Source organism: Natator depressus, chromosome 1, assembly GCF_965152275.1.
Source record: "Natator depressus isolate rNatDep1 chromosome 1, rNatDep2.hap1, whole genome shotgun sequence".
Taxonomy (NCBI): domain Eukaryota; kingdom Metazoa; phylum Chordata; order Testudines; family Cheloniidae; genus Natator; species Natator depressus.
Genome location: NC_134234.1, coordinates 9,260,618 through 9,283,813, shown reverse-complemented (window position 1 = coordinate 9,283,813; position 23,196 = coordinate 9,260,618). Strand labels below are relative to the sequence as shown.

The following is a 23,196-nucleotide window of genomic DNA, read 5'->3' as shown; positions in this document are numbered from 1 at the left end:
CACCTTGCTTTGGTCCTGATCGGGCTCTGGGTGTGTCCGTAATGCAGACGATCGCTACCAAGAGCCAGAGTCCTACTCTACTCTATACAGGCTCTTATATATCCCTTAGTATCTGAGCACCCAGGAAACTCCAGGGAGTAATGGATCTGGGACTCTCTCTCACACACTCCCCACCCCCCTCCTTGTGTGCACACTTTTCAGATCTGGCCATGCCAGCTTCCCTGACAATCCTTACAAGACACGGGAGATGGGCAGACCTTGCCTCACAAGTGAGTCTATGGTGCCACGCAGGGATCCCAGCCTGCTCTGGTCCCAGAAGGGGTACCCCCATCTTCCTACCCAGCTACCTTCTAACTACCCACACCCAGCGGGGGCTCTGGGGACACGGAGCCTCGGCAGCAGATTCCACAAGGGTCCAAGATGGATCCGGCTACTCCACCTCACGTTGAACTTCTAGAACTTTGCTGAGGCTCCCGCAGGGGAGGCCTGTACAGCAGGGGTTCACAGAGGAGATAGAAGGGTGTCATACATTCGTGGGCACGCGCTGAGTGTGGGACAAGCAGGCGAAGCCCCGCTAATAGGCATGGAGTCCATAACTGTTCTAGCCAAAGGCATCTACGAGAGAAATGGAGTCACAGCTGCAAGTTCTAGGCACCAAAGGCCCTGATCGCACACTGCCCTGGAGTAAGGTGACTGCTGCTTGGGGGCAGTCAGGGGCAGGGGACAGAGCAGCTTCTCTTTGCAATTTGGGATCCAGGGCTCAGGCCTGTCCTAGCTTCTCTCTCTGCTGCTTGCGGCACTCCAGTTTAATCTCAATCCACTGGTGGAAACGGCCCTCAGAACAGAGGGTTCAGCTCCTTGGTCAGGCAACTTTGCCAATCCCTACTTTCTGCCAAGCCACCAAGCGGAGAGCTCCCAGGCCATGGGCTAGGGGGAGGTGAGCTGGCTCCGTGGAGCCTCTGTCACCACTAGTAAGGGAGCGGGGGTGGGGGGGAAGAGACACAAGCCAATTGCAGATGATCATCGTGCATTACAGGCCTTGGAAAGGTACATTTGGGCACTTCCTGTTCACCTCAGCACATTGTCCAAGGAGGAGAAACCCATGCAAAATTCAAAGGCAACACATTTCAAATGGATACAAAATGCTGTATTAAAGAAAGTCGTTAACCGATGGAACTCACTGCTACCAGATATTGAGGCAAATAGCTCAGCAAGATTAAGAGCAGGATTAGATAATATGACGTGCCAGGACACTGGCTAAAACAGAAGAGTTGTAAGAGATACCCAGTCCTTCCACTTCAGGGTAAAAGCCTAGGCCAGGTGAGGTTAGGAAAAAAATCTCTCTCTCACACACACACACCCCCTTGTGGTTCAGTGTGGCACAGTTAGATATACAGAATGGGGATTTTATGCCAGCAGCCTGTCACTGGGAAACAGGATACCAGGCCAGATAATCTATCTGTTCCACTAATGTAAGAAGAGAGGGTACTACATAAATCATTCATCTGATCAGTTGCATGCAGGGGTCCCTGGAAACACTCCTGCACACAGCCCCACATTCCCACCAGCTTCCTGCCCTGCACAACGCACCTAGAAAATGAAGAAATACTGAAGCAGCAAATACACAAGGAGTCTCTTGCATCCCACTGCTGCAGTGTTTTGCAAACAGCCTGCTTAACTCCAGAGCGCGTGGGCACAGACAACGCAGAGGGTACATCTAACATTCCCACAGATCCCAGCCGGTTTCTTACCTTGATTTTATGCAGGGATCTCTCCACCTCCAAGACCTGAATCCACACAACGAGTCCCGATTTGTTATAAGTTTGACTCCAGCCTGCGTCCGAGTTGCATTCGGTCCGGAAATTATTAAAATCCCGATCGTCTGGGATCTGTACGCTTTCCCGGGTGGACATGCTCGTGGAAGGGACACTGACAAATGCTAGTTTTAAGTTTCCTTAACAAGAATAGGCACGGTGGGCCTGGGACGGTGTCTGTCTCCCCCCTGCCCCCACTCCAAAAAAACGGAAATACTGGTTTGGCCCCAATTAAGAGATTCTGAAACTAGAATGGTTTTGTTTTTAAAGGTAGGGGCGGGGGAGGAGGGGAAGAGGAGATGGTTTCAGAACAGGCAGGAAAAGCAGATTTCAAAATTAAGTTCTCTACAGTGAGAACCAGAAGCTGTCTCCTAAGGGCTCCTGGTGGGGAGGACTCACCAGATGGCTCCCCTGCAAACAAAAAAGGCAAAAGAATATAAATATTTCAGCACAGGCTAGAGGAAAACCCTTGAAATAGCACTGAGCTGCCCTGGTCCTTTCTGCGCTGGAGAAGTGTGTGTGTGTGTGTGTAGACAGAGTCTCTCCTCTCTGGGGGGGAGGCTTTCGCCTTTTCTCCCTGGCTCCTCAACGTTTAACGCCAAGTTGTGCGGCTCACCGCCGCCTCGAAACCGGCCCCTGCTGCCCAGGTGCGCCGCCAATGGAGAACAGGTGAGTGTGATTACCGCGGCAGGTGGGGCGGGCTGCTTCCTCCTCGGAGGATCTGCCTCTCTGAGCTCCCCCGAGCCACGCAAGCTTCCTGCCCGGGAGGCGACGATGGTCGTAACCGAATCCAAGCAAATGAAACCACCCCAACTCCGGGGAAGGGATGGATCGCCCACGGAAAGCTGCAGCCGCAGCCGGTCCCCTCTCCTCTGGCTCCAGCCCAGGCTGGAGCAGCAGGTGAGCAGCAGCTGGGGCTCGGCGGCGGAGGAGACGAGAGCAGGTCCCCGGTGCGCAGCAGAATCGCGGCTCCCAGGAGAGAGGTTCCACCCCGGTCTCCCCGCACCTTGCGCCGGCTGATCCTGCCGGCCTGGGGCGCCCCGCTGGGTGCTGAGGGCTGCCGGTGGAAGCCGCCCTGTCTTTGGCTGCGCGGCGCGGGTGTCGGTCCAGGAGGTGAAACTGACCAGCCGAGCCAAACCCCAGACACAGCTGCACCTCCCAGGGCGCTGCCGGAGGATCCCGCCGGGTCCTAGCGTCCCTCGTACGCGGCGCCGCGGAAAAGGACGGGGCGAGAGGGCGTCGTGGGCCGGCATCACGGAGCAGCCGCCGGGCGGGCAGCCAGGGGCTGGCTCAGGCGGGATCGTTTCCAGGGGGCAGGGAGGAGGGCAAGGCGCTGGCCTGGCACTCAGCCGCTTGGTGTTCGGGCCCTGTCTCTGCGGGCCTGACCTTGGGCAAAGCACCTCGACTGTCCTAGGGAGGTTTTCTTTCCGTGTGCAGTGTAAACCCATCCGGGCAAAGCCCGGGGCTCTCATCTTGGTTGGGGTGCTCCTGGGATCTAAATAAGTAATGATAATCGCTTTCGGCATCCGCCCCCCATGCAGCTGGGATGAAGGAATCAAGGCGATTTACACCCTCCCGTTAAAGGCCGTAAAGATGCTAATGCGGAGCTGTCACGCTGCTTTGCCGTTGGAAAGTGCTTTATCGTCATTAACTTAGCAAGCTCCATCATGCAATGAGCTGGCTGGAGTGTACACGCACCACTACCCTCTCCTGGAGGGAAATGGAACGGCTCCGCCGTGTGTCAGAGGTGCCATACGGCCAACCCCTAATGGAGATTCTCCTTTAGCTTTCAGTGCGTTTTTTGGAGCAAGAGAATCTGAGTTCTGTAGTGGTCATTGCCAGTAGCTGCAATGCATAGTAGCCACCACGGATTTCTAGGGGCCACAGATTTGTTGCAACATTACCTTCCTGTTTTACTGATGGGGAAGCTGAGGCACAGAGCAAGCAAGTGACTTGTCTGGGGCCACACACTGAATCAGAGATGAGATGAGAACTTGGGCATTCCCTGCAGTGACCATTAACCAGCGCTGTCTTTCATTTCCTTCCCCATCAGGTGCCATCTGAATCCAGATTAGGTTCTAGTAACACAGTTTCTAAGAAGAAAAGGAGGACTTGTGGCACCTTAGAGACTAACCAATTTATTTGAGCATAAGCTTTCGTGAGCTACAGCTCACTTCATCGGATGCATACTGTGGAAACCGCAGAAGACATTATATACACAGAGACCATGAAACAATACCTCCTCCAACCCCACTCTCCTGCTGGTAATAGCCCATCCAAAGTGACCACTCTCCTCACAATGTGTATGATAATCAAGTTGGGCCATTTCCAGCACAAATCCAGGTTTTCTCACCCCCCCCCCCACCCCGTTTCCAAAAACCACACACACAAACTCACTCTCCTGCTGGTAATAGCTTATCCAAAGTGACCACTCTCCTTACAATGTGTATGAAAATCAAGGTGGGCCATTTCCAGCACAAATCCAGGTTTTCTCACTCCCCCCCACCCCCATACACACACAAACTCTAAGAGAGACCCATTGAGTGTATGGATTTTAATTGTTGTCTTAATCTCGTATGATTTTAAGTCATTAGTTCCTGTTCCTGCAATCGCATCTAGGCAGACGGACCCTTGCACCCACTCAGAACTAAGGGCTTGCCCACCTGGAGCCAACTGATCTTAATCTGTATTTGTTTGATTGTAGGATCTCGGATTCTAGATGCCCAGTTATGATTTTTATTACAGAAGCACCTAGAGATTGGAGCCTCGTTGTGCTGCGGGCTACACGGGTGCATAGTTCCTGCCCTGAAGAGTGTGCAATCAAACAGAGGAGTCAGCGAGAAGGACTGTTACAATGTGATAGCGGCGGAACTGAAACCAAGGCAAAGTGACTTTCCCCAGCTCACAAAGCGAGTCTGTGTCAGAGCTGGGAATCCAACATAGATCCTTTTGAGTCCCAGTTCAGTCCCTGAACCATAAGACCGTCCCTTGATACGTTGTATAAATATTAAAGCGTTATGATCTTTTCACACCCATCACTGAACATGCCTTTGGAAACGACCAAGGCCATCGGAGACGACCAGAAATGGAGAGGACTATTGCCTCGTAGTAAGCGAAGCAGAGCTGCAGAGGGGATTCCTCCGTATTTGTGCAGCGCAGACAAGCCGGGCTTGCACAGATAAAGGCGCAGCTGTTGCAATATTTATACAGACAGAACAAATAGCTGGGCTTGTTTCCCCAGAAAAGGGGAAGAAATTGCCCAGGTCAAGCAGCTGCGTGGCTGACGGGCAGGAGGTTGTTTGAAAGGTTGGATCTCGTTTCAAAACGCTGCTGTTTCGGGATTTTTCTCTCAATGTATGGCAGGGAAGAGATGCCCATTTCCAACCCTAGGGTCCCTCCCCTCGCAAAACCAGAACGTGCTGGTTAATGGGAGTGGAGGAAACGCCAAACCAGCTCAGTTAAGACCTGGCCTTGCCCATCAGTCTGGGCAGGGGCGGAGCCTGGACGAGGAGCGAGGTCCAGGGCGGGCACGTAAAGGCTCTCCTGGCCCAAACCGTTGCTTCAAGGTCTCGGAGCAAACTGGCGTGCATATCTTGCAGGTGTTCTTCTCGGCCTTTCTGTGATGTAATCCGGCTGCTTTGCGGTCGGGGCAAGCGTTCAAGCGTCGGCGCCTTTTGCTAAGGGGGGCCAGCCCTGCTCGCAAAGCCCTCTCTGTCCGGCAGGGGGCAGCGGGCCTGACTCTCCCCGGACGCTGGCGCGTGTGAACCTGGCCGTATCCGGATGCGGTGCAGGTCGCATCGGCATCTGAAAACTGAGGGCGGGGCGGAAGAGCACCCTCTGGAGCCCCCCCCCCGGCTTCATGCGGAGCTAGCCGCTTGCATCCCGGCGGCGGCTGCATGCAGAGTAATCTCGGCTGGCTGCATCTTGCTGCTTTCGTGGTCACGCTCCTTGCCTGCAGCCCGCGGCGGCCAGCTGTCTGCACAGGTCTGTGCCCTGCCCGCTGGTTCTGGCATTGCCGCCCCTTCCTTCTGCTCCGCAGGTCGCTCCCTGCGACCGGTGGGGGTGCGGACCCGGCCTTGCCCGTGCAGCTCGCCAGTCTTGGCTGGCCAGTCGCTGCCACGCATCCGAGGTGCTGATGGGCTGTAAGTGGCCCAGAAAGGCACCCTAGTCGTAACCCTCTGCTCCAGATTGCTGCGGGCCACATCACGGAAAGGTGAAAATGGCTAAACCCTGATCAGCGGCTCTGCTGGCTGGCAAATATAAACTGAGTCCCCTAGTGCCAATGAGGCGTACCTGCTTCCCCCAGCCTTGCTGATTCCCTGTCTAAGGTAATTTACGAAATGCACCTGTCTGACCCAAGGAAACCTTTGTTCTGAGCTAGACTCTGACCTGTGCTCCCTTGTCTATCTCCTAAACTCCAGCCATTAGGTATTTAGAAGGAAGGCTCTGGCCGCAGAGAACAGGCCTCTGGGGAAGAGGAAGTGTGTCTTTAAAGGAGTGGAGAGGAATCCCCACCAAGTTAGGTGTACCCAAGTTAGGCTTGGGTACAGGTAGGTTAATCACAAATTGCCTCTCTTCATCCCATGCCCCTCTTGGGGGAGGGAGGGAGTCTAGGTTTCAATCTGGGTTAAGAATCATGATAATCCTGAATGGTGGATGAATTTATTAAATGGGGCCAAAGGGGTGGCAGAGATTCAGGGTGCCAGCTGGAGGCAGGTGTCACATGCCCAAGCATTTGACCCTGTAAACTGGGCACTGACCTGCAGTGCTCTCTGCTAGTGAGTCCAACGCCCCCTTGGACAGGGTGTGCCAGGATCATACGGGGGCTCGGAGCTTTAGAATGACGGGTTGTCTGTGAGCGTGTCCCTAAGAACTGCTTTGCGAGTGTATGGGATTGAGCTGTCTGTGTTGTGTCCTACAGCCGTCTCTCTCATCCAGGCGACTAGTCTTAGTAGAGGTAATCACTGCACCTCGTTTGCTGCTTGTACAAGGGAACAGCATATTCCTAGCTCCCTCCCTTTGAGCTACGCAGCTTTTCCTGCTCAGCGCCAGGGAGATACTCAGCAGTGATCTCCAGTTTGTCTCCTGGTTTGTGGCTGGGCTCATTTTAAGCTGTGCCCTTCCCCTGTCTGCTGGGGCACGTGCACTGGGTGTCTGTGTGGCCGAGCTCTCTCTGGACGTGGTTGACGATGTCTCTTTACGTGTTGTCTTTCCAATGAATCCAATCGATGTGGCTGCAGGCTTCTCGCGCTGCTGCGGTTTCGAGTGGAGTGGAAGCGATGCTGCTAGCTTTGGGGCATGGCTACAAGGGCTCCTATATGCAACTTTGAATCGAGCATCTCTAGAAGCTGTTGCTTGCCCCGAGCCAGAGACCCCTAAAAGGTGCTGAGATAATTCCCATGGCACCTGGGCTTGTCGGCAGTAGGAACAATAGAACCTGGAGGGCCCAGGCCTTGGACTGCTGCAGAGCCAGCGTGTTTGTTGGGTGTTGATCTAGATCTTTCTGTGGAAGGAGGAGGGCAGCAGCTGTCCAGTGACGTAATAACACATGGGCAGTGGGGTCTGGAACAGGACAAAACCGGCTTTTCCCTCTAGGCTTAAACTGCTTGTTGCTAACAACTGGATCTGTCTATTGTGGGTCACTGCAGCACAGTGCGTACAAGGCAAATGTATATTGGGGGGTGGGGGATTTAATATCTGTCCTGCACAGAATATTAAAATAACCTGCCTAACTATGTGAATTGGTGTGACTAAAATCCTTCGCACAGAGAAGGACCATGGTAGTTCTAAGCGTGGCTGGTTGTCCACCTCCTCAGAGTTTGAAGATTAACAAGAAGGCACTTGCAAATCTTACTCTATATGCAAATCATGTGATTTCCAAAGGTTCATTTTGACTCCATTGAATAACAATCCATTTCTTCTCCAGTGCTCCAGAGCTCTTGCCCTCAGAAAGGAATGCTTCCCTGCTAAATTTCAGCATCCCACCTCCAACCATTTCCATGCTACAGCTGTTTTAAAAAAAACCAAAAGTCATGATATTTTCTTTTTAATTGTGAGGAAATTGTCATTTTGCCCCACTTCCCTCCAACTCAAAAAAGGCCAAATGGATTTTGCTTTTGGGTCAGGACTAAGCCTGGAGAATTTCAGCCGATGAAGTGAGCTGTAGCTCACGAAAGCTTATGCTCAAATAAATGTTAGTCTCTAAGGTGCCACAAGTCCTCCTTTTCTTTTTGCGGATACAGACTAACACGGCTGCTACTCTGAAACCAGGCAGAAATGTAGAAGTCCAAGCAACTTAAAACAAGGGATTAGAATGGAAAAGTTTATGCACCTCAATTCTAGTTTATCCTTAATTGCACTGGAGTATGACTGGGAATAGAACCCAGGGCAGTGGATGTGGGACTCGAGAGTCTTTTCAGTAGAGTATCCTGAACAGATTGCCATTACAGTCAGGCACTACATTGCCTCTTTAAATCTTTCAGCTAACCATTCAGGTTAATACTGTGTTGGAGCTGTATTAGCTAGGCTTGGAAGAATTACATTTTTATTGATAAATGTTGGTAAGCATCAATTTCACCATACACACAAACTGACCAAAAATATTTCCACTGATAATAATCATCCTTTACAGACAGGCAAAGTAAGAAAAATGCTCCTTGAGAACTCATTAGAATCCAAAATCCAGTGATGTAGGCTTGTTACAAATGGACTAATGAAGGAATAGTAAAATACAGGTGTCATGTATAAAGCTTTAACTTTTTGAATCTCAGCGTCTACAATTGTCTGATGCCCCATAATTTCCCGCAACTGTGAAAATGTAAATGGATCAAAATCTTTAAAAGTGTTTAAAAATAAACATTAACGTTATCTGTCAAAAGAATAGAGCTCACTTTGCAAGGACTAACCTCTTATTACAATCCGTGTAGCCTCCCAAAAGGCAGTTAATATAGTTAATACAGCAACACATCTGGTGTTTTGAATTGTAGCTAGACGTGTGTGTCAGAGGGACATGAATCTTAAATGGAAATCAAACTTCTGTGCATATCTGTTTGTGTATTTATTTGCTATTCAGATGTCAGTTCAGCTAATAACAGTGTTTAAAGGCATAATTGGTTTATCTGATACTCCCGACAATTTTCCCTCTGTCTCATCAGCATGCAAAATTGGATCAGTGTGTAATTGTCATTTCTGAGCTGAATGGGTGCTTGAGGGATGATTCATGCAATGCAGAACGGCTAATGCACCGGACAATGATTTTCTACAAATCCCCTGCAGGCACTGAGCTGATTTCAGTTTGTGGGGAATTTCCTGGGCATTTATGGTCCCGTATAACCCAAGCTCCACCCCTCTGGTCGTCATTCCCTAGGAAATGCCATGAACCAAAGCTTGCTGTTATTGCATAAAGCTCACATCTGAGAAGAGGCTGGATTCTACTGCGGCTCATGCATCATCTACATCATTGTTAATGAAGGCCCAGAGCCTCAAAGAAACCAATGGGAGTTAGGCACCTAAATACCTTTGACAGGTTTCAGAGTAGAAGCCGTGTTAGTCTGTATCCACATGAGGAAAATGAGGACTTGTGGCACCTAGTCTCTAAGGTGCCACAAGTCCTCCTTTTCTTTTTGTAAATACCTTTGAGGAGCTGGGCCTAATTTCCAATTGCAGGGCCTGATCCGGCTTACATTACACTTGCGCAGCCCCAGTTTGGAAGCAGTAAGGCTGCTCTGGTGTAACGAAGGGCAGATCTGAAGGCCAGGGGTGCTGAACAGTTGCCCCTAAGGGTACCCTTTGCACTGCAGAATCTTTATTCCTCAAGACCAGGCACAAGCCAGAAAGAAGCCAGCTTAACTCTCAGATCCCACAGGGAGTGCTGGCACTCTGGGAAAAACATCTTTCCACTTGCAATTTGAGTACATTTGATCTGGAGTCTTTGATGGATGTTAAACGTGGAGCCCCCATAAACATGGAACATTAAAGATCCTTGTGGCTTTTCTAAGGGACCATAGGCTTGACCGTCTATCCTTGGCTAAAATGTTCCACTCCTGGCCTGTTGGATGCTAGCTGGTTGCTTGCCTCCTCCCCAGAGGTGGGTGCATTTCAGTGATGTTAAATGTTCTGTATTTATTGCTTTCCGTTGCATCTATTTTCCTGGACAGGTCTCCCACCAGCTATGTCCTGCTGAGCTTCTTCTGCCCCATGGAAATACTTCAGGCTCCTTCTGGAAATAGGTGCTCCTCACATGTAAATACAATCACAGTTAGCGTTCCACGCAGCTGCTGCTTGAGGTGGGGCGATACAGGCATGGACCAGTGAGTAGAGCACTGGCTTGGGGTCGAGGAGACCTGGTTCTGGCTTCTGTCCCTGGCGCTGCTAATAACCTTGGGCCAGTCATTTCCCCTCTGTCTCCCCTCCCGTCATTTGTCCACCTGGTGTGTTTGATTTGTGAGCTCTTTAGGGCAAGGAGTGCCTCTTACAGTGTGTTTGTACAGCACCTAACACAACAGGACCCTGGTCTCAGGTGAAGTCTCTACGTGTTACTATCACACAGATAGTAATAGGGTTTGCGCCTAAGTCAATGGAAAGTCTCTCTGGATCCCAGTACGGGTGGGAGCGGACACTGGAGTGACTGTGAGATTCCCCCTGTATCCACTAAGTGGCGCTTGCTGGAGCCGGGGTGAAGGCAACCGTTAAGAGGAATTACCGAGCAAGTGGACTTGCTCTTTGGATGGGGGTAAATACAACAGGGCCAGAGCCCCAGGCAGGGGGGAGACGTGGGCCAGGGCCTGGTGACAGCGTCCACAGGAAGGAATGTTATTTATTATTCTGTGTATTACAAGGGCTCTCAGAGACCCCGTGGAAATTGGGTCCCTGCTGCGCCGGGTGCTGCACACGCACAGCGAGAGCCCCAGCCCGGAACAGCTATGCTCCAAATAGACAAGACAGAAAGACCAGGCCGTTATCCCTGTGTTACAAGGTGGGGAAACTGAGGCACAGTCTGATCCCTACGCTGGCCCAGATACCAGTGGGAGGGCAGTTTGCGCCTCCCCGATACAGAGACTTTGGGGTCTTTCAGCACTGCCCTAACCTCCCCCATCCCAAGGCTTCTCAGGGTGGGAAATGGCTACCGAGAGCTGGCTTAGCAGCAAGTCCAGGAGCTCTCTGTGCCGAGGAGGATTCCCTTGGGTCTGTACGCCTACCCTGAGATTCCTGTATGCCAGCCCAGCTGGGGGAGGCGGAGTGATGTATGCCATTACTAAACCATAGCCCCATGGCAGGACTGTTGGCTAGCAGCAAGCTATGGCTCTTATCTGCCATGGTGAGAGGCAGACCTAGGAGCCAGGCAGGCCCCCCACACACACACGCCGAGCAGTAGCGGTCAGCAGCTGCCCTGATGAGGAGCACTCATGCAGGGTCTATCTAGCCCCCTCTGCTCATGCTGACTGCAACAGGTGCTGGGGGCCCTCGGTCTCTCATCGGCAGGGCTCAGAACCATGCAGGTTTGGGGCCCATGCCGTGCATGGGAGGCAGATGCAAGCTCCCTCAGGGCAGAGGTGGGGGCGCGGGGGCTGTCGGGCAGGCACAGCTGCTCTCAAGGCAGCTCCTCCGCTGCCTGCGGGGCCAGAGCCACAGACAGTGTAAAGCTTGACTTCAAAGGAGCTGGACTGTCTGACGCCTGATGGGGTTCTGGCCTGGTAATGGGGTCTTCAGCAAGGCCTCACTGAGTAGCCAAAATCTCACTCAGGGTTTGAGGTGTGTGGGGAATGGGCACAGAAGCAGACAGGTGGCAGGAGACAGCAGCCCCTCTGCTACGGGCGTGTCTCAGAGGCAGGGAGAACGAGCTTGTGGTTAAAACACAAAGACTCTGGGGTGCAGCCAGGGATCCCACAGCACCTCTGTGAGCTGGGGCAGGCTGGTAGCACTGGCTCCATTTCATAGGTGAGGAAACTGAGGACAAAGAGGTAGAGTGACTTGCCAAAAGTTCAGGGCCAGAGGGGACCATCAGATTATCTAGTCTGGCCACCTGTCTATCTCACCAGTTACCCCTGAACTGAGCCCAATGTCTAGTGTTTGCCTATAGCCACTAGCATAGAACCCACATTCATGCTCCACTTTTCGCTTCCCCTAAATTCCCTCTGAAATGTAGTTTCAAACTGGATGCAGTTTTCTTCCCTTCCTGTCCTAAACTGTCGGGTAGTGTTGCCCTGCACTGTTAAAGCAGGTGCCACGTTTCACCTCAGAGGTAGCTGCATTTCAGTAGCAAGAGAGCAATCTTTGGGGCAAAAGATCTTAATAAAATTGCAAGGTGTTATGAGGATCTTCATTGCCAGACACATTATCTTTCGGTCCAGTTTGTGCAGTGTTGTCCTGCCATCTAGTGGCCAGTTAGTTGAATCAGAGCGCGTGCTAGCCTGAGGCCAGGGGTGTCTGAACTGGCCCCAATCTACTTCTGACCCTACAGGGATATGAGCAGCACGACTAGGGTGAAATCCTGGCCACACTGAAATCAACGGGAATTTTGTCACGAATGGGGCCAAGATTTCACCTCCAAGGAGACAAACAGAAAAGACAAAATAATTCTTGCCAATTTATTTCACGCTCAGGTTCCCACACTGGAGCCCATTGTAGTTTATATTGTAATGAGCTGGCTAAATGTGTATGTGTCATTTCTGCCCTCTCCTGGATGGAATCAGAACTGCTCACATCTGTGTCATAGGCCCTATACTGCTATCATTTAATGAAGATTCTCCTTTCGTTCAAGTGGTAGGTGTCTGGGCTTTAAGGCAGGAGGATCTGGGTCCAGTCACTAATGGCACTGTATCTCTGTACAGTGGCAGGCTGTTACTGGGTTTCAGCTCAGTTAAGCTGTTCAATTAAAAAAACCAACACCTTGTTTGCTGGGCAGTCGGGCCGGGAGAGGGGGGTTGATAGTGAGTCTCCATCCCCTGGGATCAGTTGGGGGGATGCTTCCAGAGCGTGCCTGCTGCCTACCATATATGTTGGAGTGGCAATAGCGATGCCCCAGCCAAGATCAGGGCTCCACTCATGCACATGAAGGGAGCGGCCCTACCCCGTCCCAGACAGCTCACAGGTAAACAGACAGGACAAAGAACGGGAAGGGAAGCAGAGGGAGGTGACTTGCCCAAGGTCACACAGCAAGTCAGTAGCAGAGCCAAGTCTGCTGAGTCCCAGTTCTGTGGCCAACTCACTAGACCACACAGCCTTAAGTCAGGGCTCGGCTCTGTCTCCCCTTACATTGCTTTGGACACGCCCTGGGTAATAAGGCTCTTCCGTTCTGCTCCAGCACTGCCTGGGGATCAGGCTGCAGAGGGGGTTCAGAAGTTGGGACATTCCAGCACTCTCTCCTCCTTGCCCCTTCCCTGGGTCCCCCACTGCGCTATCCCTCCGGCCTGTGCCCAAAGCGGCTACAGCGCCACTTCTGAAGGGATGCTAAGGACGCAGGCAGGCCGGCCTTTACGGGTCGCGGGGCAATCAGGTTACTCAATACTGGCACAGACGCCGCGGAGGCATTGAGCAGCGGGCACGTTGTTGTACATTATTTGTTTAGCTAGCGCGGCCGGGGGTGGGGAAGTCAGAAACAGACTCTGGGTTGTCACATGTTCCTATAAACACAGACAGATGGAGAAAGAAATACCAGACCCGCTCTCCAAGGCACCGACTCCCACGGGGAGATGTCTGCCGGAGCGAAAGCGCCTCACTAATATCCCTCCTCGCCCGGCAGTGAGTGCAGACATGGAAGTGCAGCTACTGGAAAGCGACCAGCATCAATCTTGCTCGGTAGACACCTGGCCCGTTGCGTCTCTGAGTGGCTTTTAGTGCTACTGGCCTTACGAAGCCCAGGCAGCTATGGGAGAGCTGTTCTGGCTCACTGAGCAGGGCTAGGTTCCCAGGGCAGGGTCTGTATTACTGTGGTGGGTTGGAGGGGCAGGGAGAACAGATTGATTTTCACGTCCCTGGTGGTGACAGTGCCGGGAGTTAAGACAAACCAGTTTTGCCTTGAATGGATTGTGCAGGGCCCCGCAGCGGCTCTGTTGGAGTCACTTTGAGACCTGCTGCAGACTGTGGTAGCTGCTATGAACCTGCCTTGCTGGAATCTTACCACTCCAGGGCAGCATTGTCTTAATAGCATCCTCTGGTGTGGATTTTGTAAAGGCTGGGGGGTGGAGGGGACTGGGTATGAGCCAGCTTTGCAGCAGATGCACAGCAGCTGGGGCCTGTGTGACCACTGTCCAGAACACAGCAGCTAGTTCCACCACACTGGGGATAAGCCAGCACCGTCCCTTTACGGACTGGGGCCCAGGAGGTCGCAGCACTAGATTCCAGAGCCTAATCCACCTTGCCCTGGGGAGTGCAGTCTGCAGAGCACCATCTAAGTTATTTGGTGTAACTGCAGCCTACACTCTGGAAGGAAAATGAGAGCATCACTGGAGAACCGAGCTAACCGCCCGTGGGAGGCATCTTCCTAACCAAATCTGATACCCAGCAAGTTTCAGGATTCGTTACACGTCGGCTCTTCCAGCTCAGGTTTTACCCAGAGCTCGGTGCATGCTGGGACAAGGGCGATGGGAGTCTGATCAGATATGCGGATGCCCCTGCAGTGTAAACGTGATCAATAAAGTTCCCAGTTATGGATCTCACTCTCCAGCATCCATGCCTTGATTTCAGAAGCACCTGGTGACAGGGGATACAGCAGGTGCCACTCATTCCCTCCCTGCCTTTTGCCCAGGTTGGGGAGCAGTGCAGCTTTCACGATGCAGCCACATCAATGACTGCCACAGGCCCCCTTGTGATCCTGGCATCTGTGCACAGAACAGGTGTGGGTGAGAATCCTCCTTCTCCCGCTGAAGCAGCTGGAGTTACAGAACCCTGATGTGAATTCAATAGGAACACCTTGTTGGCAGGACAGCGGAGGGGCATACTGACCCGTGCCAAGCAGCGGTTTCCTGCTTTAATGAGGTTTTATGCAGTGTCTGCCGCCTCTTGATTGTTGTTTACCACCGAGTTTTTGATCAGAGGGTTGCAAGGGATGTATAAACAGATACCGTGTCCTTTTTGCGAGAGGGCTGCAAGGGGTGAATATTTTTGCACCTAAGAGGTTTACAAAGGCTGCACTTTTGTAAGAAATGCAATGGTTTTGTAAGCAAAACATTTCTTTCCCCAGGGGATGCAGAGCTGCTCTTGGAGTTTTCAGGCAGCTCCAATGACTGACACCTGTCAGCTCGAAGAAGCTGCCCTCAAGCTTCCATGTAGCTGCTCTGCTCTGACAGATCATTATTATTACACCCACCACATGCAGAATGGCGTAAGCAGCTGAATGACAGCAGCTCCCCCGGCAGGCAGGCAGCTAGCTCCTTATCATGTTATGTCACTTCTGAAGATCAGTTACACAGGAAACCCCTGTAAGATGTAATGGAGCACAGAGCAGAAGCTCTCGTGGGTGGATAAGAAACAAGGGACAGCGTCTGAAGGTTCGTAGCACAGGAGAGACACGCTGATTTGTTCTCTCTGGGAGAGATGCGGGATTGGAGGGCTGCATCTCCTAAACCTAGGTGCTAACTTGGTTGGGGTTAAAAACTATTTCACTAGGAGGGTGGTGAAGCACTGGAATGGGTTACCTCGGGAGGTGGTGGAATCTCCATCCTTAGAGGTTTTTAAGGCCCTGCTTGACAAAGCCCTGGCTGGGAGGATTTAGTTGGGGTTAGTCCTGCTTTGAGCAGGGGTTGGACTAGATGACTTCCTGAGGTCTCTTCCAACCCTAATCTTCTATGATTCTATGAAAAGCTATTGACAAATTTAGTAAGTTTCAATAAAGTCTCATTACTGGATTGTTCACATCAGAGAATCTGAGACAATTAGTAGTTACCTCTCAGGAGAGATGCAGGACTGGAGGTCTGCAGTTCAATATTAAAACTGAATAACCACTACACTCTGTGGGTAGTAGGGGGTGGGAATAGCAGGGGGCAATAGAATCATTGACTCATAGGACTGGAAGGGACCTTGAAAGGTCTAGTCCAGTCCCCTGCACTCCTGGCAAGACTAAGTATTATCTATTCTAGACCATCCCTGACAGGTGTTCGTCATTGGAGATTTTTAAGAGCAGGTTGGACAGAGATTCCACAACCTCTCTGGGCAATTTATTCCAGTGCTTAACCACTCTGACAGTTAGGAAGTTTATCCTAATGTCCAACCTAAACCTCCCTTGCTGCAATTTAAGCCCATTGCTTCTTGTCCTAGCCTCAGAAGCTAAGGAGAACAATATTTCTCCCTCCTCTTTGTAACAACCTTTTATGTACTTGAAAACTGTTATCATGTTCCCTCTCAGTCTTTTCTTCTCCAGACTAAACAAACCCACTTTTGTCAGTCTTCCCTCATAGGTCATGTTTTCTAGATCTTTAACCATTTCTGTTGCTCTTCTCTGGACTTTCTCCAATTTGTTAGCATCTTTCCTGAAATGTGGTGCCCAGAACTGGACACAATACTCCAGCTGAGGCCTTATCAGCATGGAGTAGAGCAGAAGAATTACTTCTTGTGTCTTGCTTACAACACTTCTGGTAATACATCCCAGAATGATGTTCGGTTTTTTTGCAACAGCGTTACACTGCTGACTCATATTTAGCTTGTGATCCACTATGACCCCCAGATCCCTTTCCGCAGTGCTCCTTCCTAGGCAGTCATTTCCCATTTTGTATGCGTGCCACTGATTGTTCCTTCCTAAGTGGAGTGATAGACCAGGACTGAGGTGCTGTGACAGACCTGAGTGGGAGCAGGGGTCACGACTGGAAAAGCGGGGGGCTGAAGATCAGCGTTAAGTTGCATGGGGGGGAGGGTTGGACGGCAATCACAGGGGCTGGCGTCAGCAAGCTGCTGGGGTGCATTCACCCTGCTGAGGGGTGCCCAGCACTGGCCTTGTAATATCACCCTTCTGCACTCCATGGGCAGAGCCTGCCACCCTGCATCACAAAGCAGCCTGGGGGCAGATGCAGTTACCCCCTCACCCCGAACACCCCACCCTATGACCCTCGCCCCCCAGGGCCTACTCTGTGCTCCCAGGAACCCCTTTCCTTAGTGCCCCCGAGGCCTCCCCATGCAGTTCACCATCTGGATGGCACTGGATCTCCCCCCTGCGACAAACTGCTCTCACAGACACCCCGTGGGAGGGACTGAAACCAGGGAACTGCACATGCTAACGAGGAGGGAGGATAATTATAAAAGGGCGGAGGAGGGGAAGCGGGGACCTGATGCAAAACAACATGCAGCGCTGTTGCTGAGGCACCAGCTGGAACAAGGCAGATGGGGGCGGTTAGCTAACAGCTGCCCTTGTTTAAGATTCGGGTGAACCCTCGCAGTCTCCCAACGCCCTGGTTGTCTGGGCTGAGTCACTGCCAGCTTGCGCTGTACATTGCTGTTTGCTCACGACACAGCCCGCGGCATGCAGAGCTGAGCCCCTGTGCTCAGTGGGGGAAATCACAGAAACGTCAGACTGGAAGGGACCTCAAGAGGTCATCGAGTTCGGTCCCCTGCCCTCAAGGCAGGACTAAGTATTATCTAGATCAGCAGCTCTCCACCTTTCCAGAAAACTGTACCCCTTTCAGGAGTCTCATTTGGCTTGTGTACCCCCAAGTTTCATCTCACTTAAAAACGACTTGCTTACCAAATCAGACATAAAATCAGAGTCACAGCACGCTGGTACTGCAAAGTTGCTGACTTTCTCATCATATAATTATAAAATAAACCAAATGGAATATAAATATTGTACTTACATTTCAGCATACAGTCTACAGAGCAGCATAAACAAGTCATGCTATGAAATTTTAGTTTGTCCTGACTTCGCTAGTGTCGCCTGTTGTAAAACTAGGCAAATATCTCGATGAGTTGATGTGCCCCCGCAAGACCCCTGTGTACCCCCAGGGGGTACACAGACCCCTGGTTCAGAACCGCTAGTCTAGTCCATCCCTGACAGGTGAAGCAGGGATGGGATTGGGGGTGTCTGGCAGCAGCTTCCCTGATATCCCCCCCACTCACCAGGTCACCTCCGGAGAGGCAGAAATGTTGCCCCCTGGTGCAGGGGACCCCCTACGACCCCGAGACACTGCAGGGGAATATTAAACCACAGCAATGAGCATGGTTCATGGGGGGCTGTTTCACAGACTTAGTTCTTGGCCGGATGGGGGATCACAGGCCTCTGAGTGACGCAGCAATGGACACAGACTCCTAGGCTCAGCCCTGCAGCCCCCAGGGGGGAGAGTCAGCCCTGGTCCCGCTGTAGGTCGGCTGCATGGGGCACATTCTCCACAGCCCCCTTACTGGGGTGGGTCGCACCCAGCTCGGGGCTGTCCCTCGCCATCAGCACACTGGTGGGGCTCCTAAGACCCTCTGGGGCCCTTGCTGTAAGGGCTGCAGCCTGACCCCCCCAGGTCCCGGGGTATGCTTCCGCCCCAGAGCCCAACTCCTGCTGGCCGGAGCCCAGCTCCCTCCCAGGGCTGGGAACAGAACCCAGGCGTCCGGGCCTCTACTCTCACTCCTAAACTCTCCTTCCGCCCAGGCGCGGGGCTAGAACCCAGGGCCCCGCGGTCCCAGGCCTGCGCGCTAACCGCTAGGCCGTGCTGCCACCTGCCGGCGGAAGGGCCTCGGGACGCCCGCATCCCTGTTACCAAAACGACCGTGCCCCAGTGTGCCTCGGGATTTACGCGGCCCCCAGCATGCTCCTCGGCCTGCCGCTGAGCGCCGTGTGTGAGGAGGGCGGGGAGTATTGTTTGCGTATGCCCAGGGGCCTCATGGGTGTTGTAGTCCTCAGCCTGACACCCGTGGGGGGCTCTGCCTGCGAACAGACTACAACTCCCACCAGGCAGTTCGCGCCGCTGCGGCGTCCCCACGCAACGTCCTCTCTGAAGCATTTTCTCGGGGGCCGCCATCTTTGTTTTTCTCTCTGCCGGTGCCGCGGAGGGGCCCGAGCGAGGCCGGGCCGGGGCAACGATGCTGGCCTCCCTGCTGTCCAGGCCTCCGCCTCCGGGCCTCGTCCGGCTCCTGAGGGCCCGGCCGCCGCCCCCGAGGCCCTCCCGTGGCGCCTCGGCGCGGACGGACCCGGCGGGCGCAGGCGGGGCCGCTGGAGGGCGCGGGGAGCCGCAGTACCCGGGAGCGGCCGCGAGGGGGCGCGGGGCGGCGCAGCTGCACTACCAGCGCGCGGCCACCAGAGCACAGGGGCGGCAGTGTCTGGGGGCAGCCGCCAGGGGGCGCAGGGAGCTGGAGAGGCTGCTGGGGCTGCAGGAGCTGGGCATGGGGGAGCTCAGGATGCCAGAGCTGCAGGAGCTGGGCCCATGCACCACAGGGGCCAGGGCACCAGAGCCGCCGGTCTTAGTGGCACCCAGCCGGGAGCTGGAGCGGCAGTACCCAGGACCGGCTGCGGAGTGGCACGTTCGTCTCAGACCAGCCCCTGCGGGGCATCAGAAGAAGAGGGAGAGCTGGACTAGCCGGGCCGTGCTTCCTGCATTTGCCGCTGCACTGGTGTATTGCTACAGCAAGGGCCACGCATCCAAGGGTGACTATTACTGACCCCTCGCCTTGTACTTGTGCTGTGTTAAAGCCTGCCACTCCCAGCGGGGGATGTGCTTCAAATAGCCTGGAGGCATTTGTGTGCCTTTAGTGGAGTCCAGACATCGCCTGATCTCTGGGGGGCAACTCCTCAAATGCAGCTGCCCTAATCTTTTCATAGAGGGGAGTGGCCCTGGGAGATGGCAGGACCCATGTGAGCCCTTTGGGGTAGGGAATGGCCTGTGTTTCTACAGCTGTCAGCACGAAGGGGTGCTGATCTCTGTTGTGGCTCTGGTGCTACCATAAAACAAAGAAGAATGAGCCAAGCATCTTCTGTAGAGATACACGTTCCCAGAATGCAACCCTCTATGGTTTGCCTGCCTCAAGGTGAAGCACTGCATAGCTGGCTGTCATGTGTCTGTGGGCCACCCATCCGCATTAGAGCAGAACGCATCTGCAGGCTGTGGTTGGCAGGCTGTGTTGTTCTGGGGGCTATGCCAATCTTAGGTCTATATTTATCCATTGTTTTAGTCTCTGTGTTGGAAGAGTCTGTGTTTTCAGATTATTTTAGGGGGAGAGCTCTGTTAGGGAGGTTTGGCCAGCCTTAGACGATGGGGTGCAATGGTTCTCCAAGAAGTGAGCTCCCTGTGTACAGTGCATAGAAGTACAGTGCTAGAGTTGCACTGATATTTTAACTGAGGGCAGTTTGCTGCGGCAGATAATTTTAAGACATGTGTGGGGTGGAAGAGTTATATACGCACCTTGTTAAGGCCAAGAGGCAGGATATTCTGAGCAATCTGTGTCTTCCACAGTAATTGATTGATAGCAGCCTCTCAGCTGTTGCTTCTCAAATTCCCCAAACACTTATTTATGCACTTGACTTTAAGCCTGTGGAATAGTCCCTTTGCTCACATATTCAAAGTACCACATGTGTGTGAATGTTTGCAGGACTGGGGCCTTTGTGGTTCTCGTGCTTGGCACTTCATAGCATTTTGTGTTTCAAAGCACTTGGCAAACATTAATGAATTAGGTCTCCCAACCCTTGGCAAAGCAAATCAATATTATCAGCTCCATGATGGGGAAACTGAGGCGCAGATTGTTTGTGGTCTCCCTAAAGTCACTGAGCGAGTCACTGCTGCAGCTGGGAGTAAAAGCTCAGCTCTGTCGTCTAGTCTGCTTGCTGCTCTGCTATTTTATAGACAAACAGAGAGCCTATGATAGCTTTCAAACCATCAGCTGTCTGGTATGTGCATGCTATACAGAAACTGGGGGTTGAGATGCAGGATTATTCAGGGGCTTGGAATGAGCTCCAGTTGCTGGGTTAGAAAGCCCATCCCTGTTTTGTGTCCTTCTATATAAATTAATACATGCTATCATTAATGACTTTTATGTTAATGACTGCATAGTTTGAACTGAGCGTGGGACTGGGAAATGAAAGGTCCTGAGTTCTCCTCCCAGCTCTTTCCCTGACTCATTCTGTGGCTTTGGGTAAGGCTTTGTATGTCACCTGAGAGAGGGTGAACCTCCCAGTCTTGCTTCAGGGGAGCTGAAGAACCTCTGAGCACTTTCTAACCTCCTTAGAATGCAACACATCTAGCTTCACCTAGGGCTGTGCAGTGGTCACAGTGCTGCATGGCATAGCTCTTAATAGCGTTGGTGGGGATAGAATGCAGACCCTCCTCCAAAGCCACAGGCCCCAAAACAGAGCAGCCTCTCCTCTAGCTGCAGGCAGTATCGAGCCCGAGCGCGGAGTAGAGCGGTTCTGATTCTGTCCCGGAGACAGCAGTGTGGCAAGGGACACTAGCCTTCTCATTACAATCGAAAAGAACTCTCTGTAGCTGACATGTGACTGACTGCTGTTCTCACACCAGAGCTATTGCTGTGCTCCATGGAGCTCCCAGGGAGCCCTTCACCTTTTAAAAGGACAGTGGCAATGATTGAACGGCTGCTTTATTGTGGAGTTCTCTGAGCTGTGCCGCTGAGCTAGGGCTTTCAGGTGTCTTTCGCCAGCCCTTGCTCTGAGTATGGAATTTTGTTTGCTAGTTTATACCCACTGCTGGCTGCAGGCCGCTTGCTGAACATTAACTGGCTGAGATATAGTTGCACTGTGACACTCCGGGCCTGGGTAAACTCTGTTTGAAGGGACATTGTCAAGATAAATTCATCATTTTTTAAAAAAAAGTCCCATCCGTCTCGGCAATGTTAACGATGTTCAGTGATGAGTAGAACTGAAAGATTTTTTAAACTCCGCGGCATTTGTCTCTATTAATGCTGCTTGTGCTTGGCCAAGGCATTTAAACTGCTGTATGCTGGTCAGTTTCACTTTCTGAGGCTGGTCACTTTAACTTTCTGGTTCTTGTGCGCCAGCCCAGTGCTGTTGTGTTGGGTTCCTAGCACTGCAGGTGAATCTGTAAATGAAAAAAACCATCTGTAAATTTGTCCCTCCAAATCCCCATTTTAAATGATAATCATGCAAACATCTCTCTCTCAGATTCTGTAACATACCTGTCTTTCCTCAAATCCCAATTTCAGATTTAAACTAGCCAGCAGTAAAAAACCAGCCATGCATAGCAGCTCTGAATATGGAGGCTGTAGGGAGTCTGATTTTCAGATGCACTGAGTATCCACAACTTCTGCTGAAGTCAGTGGGAGCTGTTGGGTGCTCCGAATCCCTGGGAATCCTGCCATAGAAGGCAAGAGGGATACTCACGGGTGTGGGAACAGTGGTCTGTTGCTTTTAAGATTAGAGGCGAACGGGAGAAATTCCCTACCCCCACCCCGTGAGAGTTTTGAGATTTAGAATATTTTTCTTATCCTAATTTGGGAGGGAAAGTCAAAATTTTGAAAATTTTCATGAATTGAAAATCTGAAAATAAAAATTGGATCGGCTCAATCAGAATGTTTCATTCTGATTTTTACATTGTTTCAGTTTTAGCTTTTTTTTAAGTATAAATTCAATAAAATTTGGAAACAAAGTCATTTGGAACAGCAAAACAAAACTTCATTTTAAAAACATCAAAATGGGACATTTTGACAATTTAGAAACTTTCTTTAAAGAATGTTTTGAATCGGGAGATTCATCCAAATCAACCTTTTCCTCTGAATGCTTCTGGTTTTGACAGATTGGCATTTTTCACCAGAAAATTCCTGACCACCTCCACTTTAAATGTATTTGCTGGCATGTCCATACCCAGAATACTCCTCTAGCTTTTGTACTTTTGCAAATGAATATTGTTTGTGGCAGATGGAGGGCTCTCACACCAGAGATTCGCCAGAGTGAGAACCTTTGAATCTAAAACCCTTTGCTTTTTGTGGAGGGGAATGGAATCAGTTCAGGGTTGAATCTAAGACTGGAAGAAGCCTGTGTACCAGATCTAGTTCATTCTCATGAGATTTTGCTTCGGATGTCTTGTCTTCCCGATGGGACTCTTGAAATCTCTGAGTACAGCTTGGTAGAGCTGCTCTGGTCATCCACCAGGAGGCAGAGAGTCACTTGTTATTAGTGGGACTTGTACACATGCAGTAATGCAGGCTTCAGAGTAGCAGCCGTGTTAGTCTGTATCCACAAAAAGAAAAGGTAAGCTTTTCGGATGAAGTGAGCTGTAGCTCACAAAAGCTTATGGTCAAATAAATTTGTTAGTCTCTAAGGTGCCACAAGTACTCCTTTTCTTTATGCAGTGCTGTTCCTCGTTCCATGTCATTTCCACTGGACATATGGCTTTACACTCCAAATAGCTCCTTTCCCTTCCAGACACTAAGTTATTTCCTGTGGTTAAATCTCCCCTAAAAGCCTCTCTCTTTTCAGTCTAGGAGTGACGTTCTCTGTAATAAGAAA

At 51.7% G+C, this 23,196-nt stretch overlaps 2 protein-coding genes across 4 annotated transcripts in view; one reads left to right on the top strand and one right to left on the bottom strand.

The window, feature by feature from the left end:
• Positions 1–2,988, bottom strand: part of STARD10 (StAR related lipid transfer domain containing 10) — a 48,539-nt gene extending 45,551 nt beyond the window's left edge. The window contains exon 1 of the mRNA XM_074954466.1: positions 1,752–2,988. Within this exon, the coding sequence (XP_074810567.1) occupies positions 1,752–1,913 (162 nt within the window). The 5' untranslated portion in view covers positions 1,914–2,988. The remainder of the gene's footprint in view (positions 1–1,751) is intronic.
• Positions 2,989–18,806: 15,818 nt separating this feature from the next.
• Positions 18,807–23,196, top strand: part of CLPB (ClpB family mitochondrial disaggregase) — a 147,826-nt gene continuing 143,436 nt past the window's right edge. For 2 of the 3 annotated variants that reach the window (XM_074954454.1, XM_074954449.1), the window contains exon 1: positions 18,984–19,368. In XM_074954454.1, coding sequence (XP_074810555.1) covers positions 19,107–19,368 — 262 coding nt within the window. In that variant the 5' untranslated portion in view covers positions 18,984–19,106. Of the gene's footprint in view, positions 19,369–23,196 lie in introns of all 3 variants that reach the window. The other variant, XM_074954441.1, reaches the window with a different exon arrangement.